The sequence below is a fragment of the Lithobates pipiens genome, unplaced genomic scaffold (genome assembly GCF_037356315.1).
Source record: "Lithobates pipiens isolate NorthernLeopardFrog02 unplaced genomic scaffold, aLitPip1_a1.2 Scaffold_13, whole genome shotgun sequence".
Taxonomy (NCBI): Eukaryota; Metazoa; Chordata; class Amphibia; order Anura; family Ranidae; genus Lithobates; species Lithobates pipiens.
This window is the reverse complement of record NW_027507718.1, coordinates 245658101-245670862: the sequence shown is the minus strand read 5'-3', so window position 1 is coordinate 245670862 and position 12762 is coordinate 245658101. Positions and strand designations below refer to the sequence as shown.

At 39.2% G+C, this 12762-nt stretch overlaps 1 protein-coding gene across 1 annotated transcript in view; it reads right to left on the bottom strand.

Annotated features, from left to right (window-relative positions):
* The window catches only part of GC (GC vitamin D binding protein), a 202612-nt gene that overhangs the window by 58485 nt on the left and 131365 nt on the right, over window positions 1–12762 (bottom strand). Inside the window, exons 7-8 of the mRNA XM_077476444.1 lie at window positions 10656–10785; window positions 1418–1614 (exon numbers count right to left, since the gene is read on the bottom strand). Coding sequence (XP_077332570.1) covers window positions 1418–1614; window positions 10656–10785 — 327 coding nt within the window. The remainder of the gene's footprint in view (window positions 1–1417; window positions 1615–10655; window positions 10786–12762) is intronic.

Below are 12762 nucleotides of genomic sequence, written 5' to 3'. Positions count from 1 at the left end.
TTTTTTGTGAGTTTTATGCAGTGACTTTTAAGACTGAATAGTACATGCATTTACCATACAATGAGCAGAACCTCCTAATCCTAATCAAGTTTCATGTATAATCCCACTAAACTGTACCCAAATCTAAAATGGCCACATAATTCCTTTAAACGTTTCCAAGATTAACCTTGAGGCTGGATTCACACCTATGCAGTTTTAGTGCTTTTTGTATTTTGCAGATTTGCACTACAGTCCATTTATCATGGTTTCCTATGGAATATGTTCTGTAGTGCAAATCTGAAAGCGAAGGCTGGATTCACATCTATGCATGTTGATTTTGAGCATTTCTGCAGTGCTTTTTGCAGTGCTTGCTGCGTTTTTGGACGCACGTTTTTACCTCGATTTTTCAGTGATTTGCTTTTTTGCATTTTTTTTACACTGTATATAGCTGGTTGCTAAGGAGGAGGGTCAGAGCGGTGCTCTCTCATCTCCCCTCTTTCCTGCGGCCTGCCAGTTTGCGTGCTTGGATAAGGGTCTGGTATGGATTTTTGTGGGGACCGCACGCCATTTAAAAAAAAAAATTGGTGTGGGGGTCCCCTTAAAATCCATACCAGACCCTTCAGGTCTGGTATGGATTTTGAGGGGGACCCCCACGCCATTTTTTTTTTAAATTTTGACGCAGGGTTTAATTTTTGGCACGGGGTTCCCCTTAATATCCATACCAGACCTGAAGGGCCTGGTATGGAATTTAGGGGGACCCCCACGCATTATTTTTAAATTTTGGTTCAGGGTTCCCCTGTAGGGAAATCCCCATGCCGTTTTTAATAAATTACATTTTATGTGTATCGTGGACCAACAATTGTAGCTGCGAGTAGTTTTAAATTACTTTTTTTTTCCTTTAGAAATGTCATTTTTTTGTCAGACTGTTCTAAACATGGGAAACATGCGCCCCTACAGGCATACTATAGACTTCCCCGAGGTACAAAATTTTAAGGAATATTACACCTTTATTGTTTCACTTTAAGCATTATTAAAATCACTGCTCCCGAAAAAACATCCGTATTTAAAACTTTTTTTTGCATTGATACATGTCCCCTGGGGCAGGACCCAGGTCCCCAAACACTTTTTATGACAATTCCATGCATATAAGCCTTTAAAATTAGCACTTTTGATTATTCATGTTCGTGTCCCATAGACTTTAACGGTGTTTGCGTGTTCGAATCAAATTTTTTGCCTGTTCGCATGTTCCCGAACAGGGGGGGGGGGGGGGGGGTTCGGCTCATCCCTAGTTAAAACGTGATTTTGATTTATATGACAACCTAAAGAAAAATGTAGGTATAGGATTGCTATTCTTGGATTGCTCTGTCTTCAAAATATGCAATCAACCTATTAGAAAGGATAATATGGCCTTAATTGTATAGTACAGATGTCTGCTTACTTTTCAAGCCCTTGATTCTTGCCTTTTTTACATAGTTGGTCAGTCGGTGGCAACTGAAGCTTTGGAAGCTTGATTGACTCAGCAGCACTCATGGAATGTAAGCAATGTAGAGTATCTATTGGTGATTTCTTACAGCATTCAGTAACTCTGGCATCTCTTGATAGCTTCTTACATACTTGTTTGATGTGCACAGACATCTGCAAAAATAAACACCTAGTTAAAACAGTACTTCAAGCAAACAGATAAATGCACAGATGAAATACATATATGTTTTCCCTTCTCAAGGGCTTGTATTTCTGTCTATCCAGTCCTAACATTTGCACAGCACAGACACACATCACAGTCCTTTCTGGCAACAATGGATCAACATATTAATTTAATAATAAATACTGATTTAAACGTGAAAGAAAATTACAATGAAACTTTCTTAAATTGTTTACAAAAGATGGAAACAATGAATTAACTCAAAGGAATTAAAACTTTACATTAAAGACTTTATAGAGCAAAAAACTGAATTATTGTGATGTATCCAGTGTGTCCCTTAAAAGCACATCTTCTTTCAGCTGTCAGTTTGTAAAAAATGTTGGCGCAACCTGCGTTCGTGTAATGTACAGTAGCGATGTTCATCTCCACCTAGTGGCTGCTGTGCACACTACTTAGCTCAATGTTATCCCACTAGAGGGCACATGAGAAACCTAAAATAAAACCTGTGAGCGGGGCCCTAGCATTTTGACTGCTTAAGGCAGTGATTCCCAACTAGGGTTCCTCCAGAGGTTGCTAGGGGTTCCTTCAAGATTGGGCAATTTCTGCCTCTCAGATAAGTTTCCACTCACACCATTGATCTTTTTAGCTATCTGTAAGGAGGTTAGTCTTCCCAATGACCACAAGTGTAAGGACCATTCTTCCCACTGACCATCACACTAATGTATCATGAGTTGTAGACTTCTAATTTTTAACAGGTGTTCCCCAAAACCGGAGAACTATTTCAAGGGTTCCTCTGTGTTGAAAAGGTTGAGGACGGATGACTTAAGGGCTTCCATGGAGTTTAATCAGGCACTGTGTGATATAGATGGAATACAAGAGGCTGATACTAGGCTGATACTAGGACATATTCAAGGGCATACACTGCTTGCATTTAAAAATAAATTTACTGAGGTATAGATGATTAACAAAAATGGCATTCATTTGTGTTTACTGTACATCTGCCTGAAGTTTAGGTTAAAAATATGTGTAATTGAAATTAGCTTATATTGCACACATTACAATTTTTTTTTATTAAGGACCATGAGTTGTTTTACTGCTACACACTGTTAATTTATGAGATGCTGTAAAAAAATAAATAAAATCTTTTTGGAGTGCTTCCGGTTGTCTTATAAAAGTCCAGATGTTCATACCAATCTAAGGTTTGTATTGTCCCTTTTCTGCACGAAGCTTTAATGGTATATTTGCCTTTAATATATACGTTTTTTATTGTATAACCATTTTAAATGTAATAAAAACAGCAAGCAGTATATGGTGTCTGTTCCTGACTTATTTGTCTTGCATTGTGTGGTTTATAGTAAATGTTGTATTTTTTCCACATAAGCGAATGTCTAAAAAAATGAAATAAAAGTAATTTTCATATTTTATTGTAGTAACTGCCATTGTGTTCTGAATAACAGATGCTTAATGTTCTAACTTATTAGTTCACATTATCTACAAAAATATTTCCTTTTTTACAAATCAATTTTCTGAAATGCAATTGAGCATTAAATGGAACAAACTATAATTCTCGAGTATTTAAGATAACTGAGGATGTTTATGATAACAAGCAATGAACAAATAACTAGTCATCTTGTCTTCTCCTTAATTTTTAATAATCTGTCATTGTGTTCGGAATAGTAGATGCTTAAATATTATATCTTCTTTGTTCACATTGTCCACATCAAAATATTATCTTTCATTGTCTTTTTACAAATCAATTTGCTAAAATGCAAAAGAACGCAAATACAATGGAACAATGTGTAATTCTGGAATATTTAATAAAATTTAAGAAGTCTATTAAAAAAATCCAGTAAACAAATATCTAGTAATATAATGTACTGAAATACAGCATTTCCTGTGACAAAAGAGATAAAAAAACAATTTATGAGGTGAATCAGCTATTTTATAGATGGCAAATTGTTTTGTATTATTTTGTAAATATTTGTTTTCAGCTTTGGTAGATAAAGAAGTTTTGTTAGAATTGTTTTCAAGTTTTAGAGCACCGTCCAGCCACAGCAGCTTTCTCCTCTCATAGAGTTTAACAGAGTGCTGTATGGTGGGCCTTTGCCTTCTGGCCATACAAAAATTCCAGAATCTCATGCACAGGGGACTAAACATCCAATGTCCATGAGGCCTTTGGATGTTCAACAGGCTACTAAAATAGCATTCACCTGTGTGGTATCTGAAGGCTGAGCCTCCACAGGGTGGGAGTATGGGACCCTAGTAAATCTGTACAGCAGTGCCTCCACCCAATTGGGCCTTGTGTAATTCATTTGTGACATACAGTTGAGAAAACCTTGTCCCCAGACATAGTACAGTTGTTGTATCTCTTGCAATAAAGGCAGTCCAACAATCCTTGAATGTTGTTTTAAAGGTTTATTCCAAATAGAACGAGGTTAGCGTGGGCTGGAATACCCAAAGCAGTCCCTACATGGAGGTCAGACTTCACCTGTCCATAGCAAACAGAGGTGGCATCCATTACAACAAAAATGCTAATTTGGCATCCTTGCAAATGGGTACATGGAAAACGGTGAACTGAAGCCCGAAAATCCTTGACCAGAATCCAAACAAGCGCGAAACAATAAAAAACAGAAGTGGCATTACTCCGTTCTGCGCATATAAATACCATGAGTGATGGCTTTCAGTGCCGAGAACAGAATCATGCCGCTTCTGTTTTTTATTGGTTCACCAATTATTCAGTATTTGTATTTATATGTCCCAGTTGAAGTTCATTAGGACAAAACACGAGTTGGCTTCTACTAGCCAGCTCCATACATTGCAGTTCTATTTGTGATCACATTTTAGTTGTGCACATCCATATTGATGTTTGTACTTTTTTAAATTAATATCCATCATTTGACCTACAAAATGTGGGGGTGCATTCTCTTTTATGATCCTCATGTTTGATCATCGGCTGGATGGGATTGCTGTGTATAACACCAGGGTGGCCCCTAACAGAGTTCCGATTCCATTTCCAAACTTGATTGACTCACTGCAGCTGACACGTGGGTCCACTGTTTCCGATAAGAGTACCTACCCCTCTTCCCTGGTGGAGGATACACTACCCTGGGTGATTCAATATCAGGTCACTGCTCTTCATTCTCCTTCCTTGACATAGATTTGGATCTACAAGTTTTGTTTCTTCCAGTCTGGTTCACATTGGGTACGTCCATACAGACTTTGGCGGACTAGGATTATTTATATTTTTTGTTGCACCTTTTTTTATAGCGATCATTATCAGCACCTAATTATCTCAATGATTTAGTTGTTCTTTGTATCACTCATTGAATTGTTTTCAGCATGGATGGACTTTTGTGCCAATTTGAATGTTCCCATTTATTTGCATACATATTGCATTATTCACATGCACATAGTATTTTTGTATCTAGGTATATTTAATTATTCCCTTTAGCTCTGCACTTTTTACTTACATTATTCAGTGTAGCGCAAATTGAACCAAAATCGTGCAGGACCCTTTTTTTTTTTTTGCCCACCAGAATTGGATTGCATGGGTGTTCACAGAAAAAAACTGTGGAAAACAGTTCACATTACCCAAACAGATGTTGGCTATGATGACCCAGCCTAAGTCTAGGCATTAGGCATATGGTGCATCATGTAGCCGTTAATTTTTTGGCAAGCCTTCTGTACCCTTGTGATGTCCTTGCCAAGAAGCAGGAAAATAATAAGCATTACTGTCAATAGCTGGTATGTGGTCAGCTATGCCCCTAAACTGAGAGTGGTGAGAGGCAGCTGCAAGAGTAGGGATCTCCTCTCTGCTGGCTGGAATCTGGTTGCACTCAATGAGAGTGGGCAATGGTATTTTTACATGGCCATTTGGGGGGGGCTACAAAATCTGAGGCTCTCCTTCCTGAAACATCTGTGATGTCAACACAGGTACCTAGGGTGTACGGTAAGGCATCTTCTGTTATGTTTACCAGATCAGAAAGCTTTGATCTTTCAAGAAACCTGTTTCTTTGAATGTTTGAATTGTATATAGTTGTACAGTTTTTTTTCAGATTTGCCCTTGGGGGATACACAAACTAAACATATTTTGGCACAGGATTTGTATGAGGCACTGTTCTGTGTTTGCTTTTCGCCTTGCTGTGCTTTGGGAGGATTAGTTTTAAGATTACCTGTAGACAGATTGGGATTGTCTTGAAACGGACGAAGCACTTGCATGTGATCATCACTGTCACATTCTATGCATTTAATAGTAACATTACAGTCTTCAGCATGGTATTCTGTGGAAGCACAGCATATGAAGCAAACCTGGAATTTTTTTAAATCTTCTTTTAGAAGCTGATATGCTACCTAAGCGGGACTAGTTTGCTATGTATGGGACATTTTCTCGCTCAAAAGTTTTTATTTTATGTTAAAATAAATTACATGTACAGAATATAAGACAAATTATGTGATACCAAAAATAAAAAGACATATTGAAGTACGGATGATACAAAGCAAAGAAGAATTTCAAGATATTCTCGTGGGAATGACAATAAATGGCCTTATATATTTTAGAATTTGAAAACATTCTTATAGCTGAGTTTTAAACATTTTAATTCCAAGAAAATATAAATATGTCTAAAAGAAAATATATGATTTTAAAGTTTTGACCATAACTTCTAAAGTATGTTTATAGTAAGTATTATATAGTAAGGGAAGAACATAAAAGGTATATAGGAGGGGAAGGGGAGGGAATAATTCTCCGGAGGAGGTTTTATGTATCAGCTAATGTTGTAATTCTATAAAAAATCTTAATCACCATAACAATAAAACTCGGTTGTCAATATTATCTGACGTATAATATTTAATCCAAGGTTTCCATATTATATCAAACTTTGTCATGTATGGGACATTTTCAATTTAAGCTCTCGATTTAAATTTTCTGACCAGTCTTTTCAGGGACTGGAGTAGGCTCAGGTAGGATATCAGTCCTTTTCACAGACACTGGGCATTTGCAGTCTCTTTGTATAATGCGTGAGCTTGCAGGCCTTGGAGGGGGTGGACCAAGAGAAACTTGGATCCTTCCTAATATTTGCAATTCTGTTAACGAATTCATAGAGGTAGGAAAAGGAAGGAAAGGAAACTTTGTTTTCTTCCTTGTACTTTGATCCAAGTGATGCCCATTTTTCATGTATACTATAAGGTAATTTGGAGACTATTGGGTTAACCCCACGAGAAGTATCTAGGTAACTGGGTAGGTAGGCATCAGCTTTGGCGATTGGAGCTCCAAAAGAAAGTCACTGGGTTCTTGAGAATTTAGATCTCTGTTAGATATTTTCGGGAAGCTTTGCAACCTTTTAATTAAAACATCCTTAATGGCTTCTGGGCTGCCAAAGCTACTCTTAACTCTGTCCTAAGCAATGTTAAGACCTATGGCAGGGTTGTAAATGTGAACAGCTTTAAGTGTTTTAATACATTCAGAAGACTTGGGACCTAGCCACCTGCTAAGCAGATCTACTTTTTCTGTATTTTTGACATTTAGTTCACTGAAGGTGGCTTTGTAGGTAGATTTCCAGCCTCTGTAGTTTTCAGGCTTATTGTCAGACTTAGCCCTTGTACACACGGTCGGAGATTTCGACAACCAAATCCGTCTGAGTAATTCCGACGGATTAATTCTGGAAGAGGTCCGGAAGTGCTGTTGCATACACACGGTCGGACTAAGTTGTCGGAAAATCCGATTGTACATAACGTGATGAAGTTATTTCGTTACGACGGGACTACGTTCAGGCTAGTAGCCAATAGCTTTGGTCTAGGAATTTGATCTGAGCATGCGTGGCACTTTGTCCGTCGGAGTAGGCTACACATGATCGGAGTATGTCCGATAGGAGCATTTTGACGGAAAATTTTACCGGCAAGTTGGAAAACTTGGTCCGTCAGATATTCCAATGGAAAAAGTCCGATGCAGACCACACACAGAATATCCGACAAAACGATCCAATAGGAAACATTCCGTCGGAATCTCCGACCGTGCGTACAAGGGCTTAGTGAGATCTGCCTTGGTGAGGTTTTTTTTTGCAGGTCATGTATTTAGTGAACTGTGACATGTCTGTATTTTCAGGCTTTGTGTGCACAGCTGCATATGGAACAAGATCAGTTACATTGGCCAGTGTGCTGAGATTGAGCGACTTTGGGAGCAGAAATTGGGGGGCAAGGCGTTCATACCTGACACTGGCTTAGAGTTGATTACTGTGCTAGGTTGCGGCTGTGGAGCAGTATAATTGGTGAGCGGTAATTGACTAGCATCATGGTATGATGTATTATCTATTATCTGCATATCAGTGCCTAAAATTTGTTATGGTGCAAAGGCTTGGTGTATTGAGGGATGAGTAGGCAGAATGTCTTGAGAGGGGGTGGGCATGGTGTACTAACCTTGGTTGAGAAATACAGCTGCTGTGTCTTTGAGCAGACGTTTTCAGAGAGAGTGTGAGGAATATGATACATACCACACAAGCAAGTGTCTGTTGCTGCTACCTCCTTCACTTTGGCAGCTTGCTCTAAAACCTTTAACCTTACCATGGCTGGGGTACTCACATTGTTTCTCTAAAACTTTAATCTCTGCTCTCTTGTGTTAAGCTTTGGGTTCTACCTCTGCTTTCTTGTGCACAGCTTCTGCTTCTGCCTCTACTTCCATCAGTGCTTTCTTACCTGTAGTTTCTGAGGGTTTTGCTTCCATCCCTGCTTTCTTTCAGGCAAATGCTGCCTCAATTTTAGTAGCTTCAGCATTGGAATGGGCTTTAATAAATTGCTGGCTGAGAGTGAAAGATCTTGATTGTAGAGTCTTGGTGTAAGGAAGAACATACCAACAGACAAGATGGCTCTTCTGGACAGCGTCCTGTGCATAGTCAAAAGGCTAATTGATATTCCTTTACATGCACATAGGAAATGCAAACTTGCTCACTCATGCACAACCAAGTGTGGACTACCCTGATGAAGTCACATGTCTTGTGACGCACCGCATCAGGAGGAACTGGGTGACATCAACCTTCGAGTCTCGGCCAGACCGTAGGTGTCTTTAAAGTGTTACAACCTACAAACTTTGCTGGATATCTTGTTCTTAAATGTGAGTCTTACTTTTATTTCAATAAAATATGCAATGGTTTTACACTATGTAGTAAATGACATTTTGGACAAAATGTCACACGCATTTAAATTTATTTTTTTCCTCAGAACAGTAGGGGTTCTGAGGGTAATTGTGAAGGTGGGCCTTAACACCAGTCTGGCCAGGCTGTGTTTGGAAGTTCTGCCTGGTCATGTGAATGGTGAGGTGCACATGACAGGCCAGAACCAGGTCTGTTTGGATGTTTAGGTATCGGCCTTCTCTGAGCCAATCGGTGGGAGTGCCGGGGCCCACTGAGGAGTCTGGGAAGGGGTACTTAAGGGGTGTGGGTCACGTGTTTCAGGGAGAGGAGTTTGTGAGACCCGTGTGGTCTGTTCTGGTTCCAGGGCCGAGGTAGCCCTGTGAGGGGTAATGGGGTGTCCGACATCCTGCAACATGTTCCTGTTAGTGGCACCTGATAGACCTGTCTGGTCTGGGGTAGGGATCCGTCTGTTCCCGAATCTTGGACCCAGCTGGTTTTGAGGCGCAGTAACTGAGGGAGGATTCAAGGTGTACGGGTGTGCTCTCGGCATGGAGAGGCACCACAGCTCGTGGAAGTGACCGGGGTAGGATTCTTTGGAGGAGGGCCGGCAAGTGGCATTCTGGGAAGTGCCTGGTTACTGAGTTGGGAAGTACATTGACGAGTTCAAGTTTTTCCAGTACAATTGAGGAAATGGGAAACGTTCCAGGTACGGAGAAAAAAGGTTCCTGTTCACCCTTAGTTGATTGTTTAAGTTTTGAGTCAATGTGCTGAATACCATGATCTCTGGCTATAGATCTGTTTAGCCTTGAAGTACCCAGCTGCGAGTGGCTAATCTCTGGTTGGAAGTAGAGACTTTGCTAGACCTGCAGTTCAAGGTGCCCGAGTTCTTCATCCGTGCCCTCTGTTCCCTAAGAGACTGTGTTATTTGAAAGTTCTTACTGCAAAATAAAACCTTTTAAAGAGGACTTCATCTGTGTCAGTGTTCAAGTCGCTGGGTATCAACCCTAGGAACCCCTAGATGTGGAAGAGCAGGCCGAGAGAAGGTAACTGGTAAGCCCAACAAATCAAGGCCGCCCTGCAACGGGTTATGGCTACTATACTATGAGAGATTTTTTTTACTATATATGATCTAACGTGGGGGCCAACAGGGAGAACATACACAGGAAGATTGCCCGAGGTGACCGCACAAAGACGAGACATACAAACAAGCATGTTTGGTCTATATGAGAATATAGAACAAACTCTGATGTCAGCTGCCATCTGCACTATTTATTTATTTCTCACACGTGGTGGACTCTACTTGCATTTATTAAGGAGTTAAATCAAGCTTTAAAATGGAGAAAGAGGAGTACCACTTCATATGTGTTTACACACATTGAAGGTTGTCTATGGGACCTATATCTACTTATACTGTTTGAATAATCATATCTTTTGGGACTATTTTTCACATAGCTCTTTGGATTATTTGCACATTTGTAAACCAACAATTTATCTGTTATTGGTTTACTCACTTTTAAGCATGCGGTGTATTGCACATTTACCAGTTTGATACACTTTATTTGTATATAAATTAAATTTGAGTTAATATTGAAAATGTCTTGGTTTATATTGATTCCATGTATTCTGGTATTGTCTTTGACTATTGATATACTTAATGATTAGACACTACACTTTATTTACACTACACTATTATAATATTTGTTTATTAGCAAAGCGCCACATCATTTGGTAATTTCAAAAGCTAAAAAATGTTTTACTCATTCCCCACTTTCCAATTCATAAAAAAATTTGGTTGTTTTTTTCTTCTTTTTAAGCTAAGCTTTAAATACAGTTTCACTGTGTATACAAAAAGGACTTGAGACTGATCAGATTAACTATAGCTTTAGAAAATATACCAGTATAAATTGTCCTACCTCATTTTCCATGCAGTTTTCAGAAAAAGATCTGCAGCACTTAGCAAGCACCTGAGTGCCCTGCTCCACAATTGGCATGACATCTTTAAACTCAGCAGACGGAATCTTTTGGCTGAACATTACTGCAGCACTAAGTAAAAGTAAATGTGAGAATAGATTAGGTTTGTTCTGATTACGGTATTTATTTTACTGGTGAATTGTTATCAGCTAAATAAAAGAAACCACAATATTTTTGGTGGAAAATTACAGATCTAATTAAAATAAGCTTTTCAAAATACAAATAATATTGCAAGTCCAAAAGACTATTTTTAATTGCTGAATCAGTGGTATAATAATAGAGCTAGCAATTATAAGGTCCAGTTCAGATCCTTTTAGGCATGCTTGTTCTTTTTGGTTTCCTTTAACCAGTGGCAATGCCATCATATTGTATATAAAAGCTAGGAGTTGGGTCCTGGGTCTCAAATTACAGCTAGAAATTAGCAAATTGCTTAAACGCAGCTCCACTGACAATTTACATTTTGGTTTGCAGTGTGAAAATCGAAAGTAATGAGTTCCTACACCCAATATCCATTGAACTTTCAAATAGAAATGTGTCAACATACAAGGACAAAAGTACAGTGCCTTGAAAAAGTGTTCATATCCCTTGACATTTTCCACATTTTGTCATGTTACAACCAAAAATGTAAATGTATTTTGTTGGAATTTGATGTGATGGACCAACACAAAGCTGTACATACTTATGAAGTGGATGGAAAATGATAAATGGTTTTCAATTTTTTTGACAAATAACTATCTGAAAAGTGTGGCGTGCATTTGTATTCAGCCCCCTTTTCTCTGATACCCCTAACTAAAAAATAGTGGAAACAGTTGCCTTCAGAAGTCACCTAATTAGTAAATAGAGTCCCCCTGTGTGTAATTTAATCTCAGTATAAATGCAGATGTTTTGTGGAGCCCTCAGAGGTTTGTTAGAGAACCTTAGTAAACAAACAGTATCCCAAAGTCACAAAGGCCAAGGAACACACCGTACAGGTCAGGGATGAAGTGAAGTTATGGAGAAGTTTAAAGCAGGATTAGGTTCTAAAAAATATCCCAAGCTTTGAACATCCCACGGAGCACTGATCAATCCATCATCTGAAAATAGAAAGAGTATGGCACAACTGCAAACCTACCAAGACATGGCCATCCACCTTAACTGACAGGCCAGGCAAGGAGAGCATAAATCAGAGAAGCAGCCAAGAGGCCCATGGTAACTCTGCGGGAGTTGCAGAGATCAACAGTTCAGGTGGGAGAATCTCGCCACAGGACAACTATTAGTATTGCTCTCCACAAATCTGGCCTTTATGGAAGGGTGGCAAGAAGAAAGCCATTGTTGAAAGAAGTCATAAGAAGTCCAGGTTGCAGTTTGCGAGAAGCTATGTGGGGGACCCAGCAAACATGTGGATGAAGATGCTCTTGTAAGATGAGACCAAAGTTTACCTTTGTGGCCTAAAAGAAAAATGCTATGTGTGGCAAAAATCTAACACATCACCCTGAACACACCATCCCCACCGTGAAACATGGTGATGGCAGCATCATGTTGTGTGGATGCTTTTCTTCAGCAGGGAGCTGGTCAGAGTTGATGGAAAGATGAATGCAGCCAAATACAGAACAATCTTATAAGAAAACCTGTTAGAGTCTGCAAAAGACTTGATATTGGGATGGAGGGTAACCTTCCAGCAGGACAGTGACCCTAAACATACAGCCAGGGCTAAAATGGAATGGTTTAGATCAAAGCATATTCATGTGTTAGAATGGTCCAGACCTAAATCCAATTGAGAATCTGTGACAAGACTTGAAAATTGCTATTCACAGACACCCTCCATCCAATCCGACAGAGCTTGAGCTGTTTTGCAAAAGAACAATGGGCAAATATTTCACTCTAGATGTGCAAAGCTAATAGAGACATACCCAAAAAGACCTGCAGCTGTAATTGCACCGAAAGGTGGTTCTACAAAGTATTGACTCTGGGGCTGAATACAGATGCACCCTACACATTTCAAATATTTATTTGTAAATAAAAAATGTAAAACCATGTTCCTTCCACTACACAATTATGTACCACTTTGTG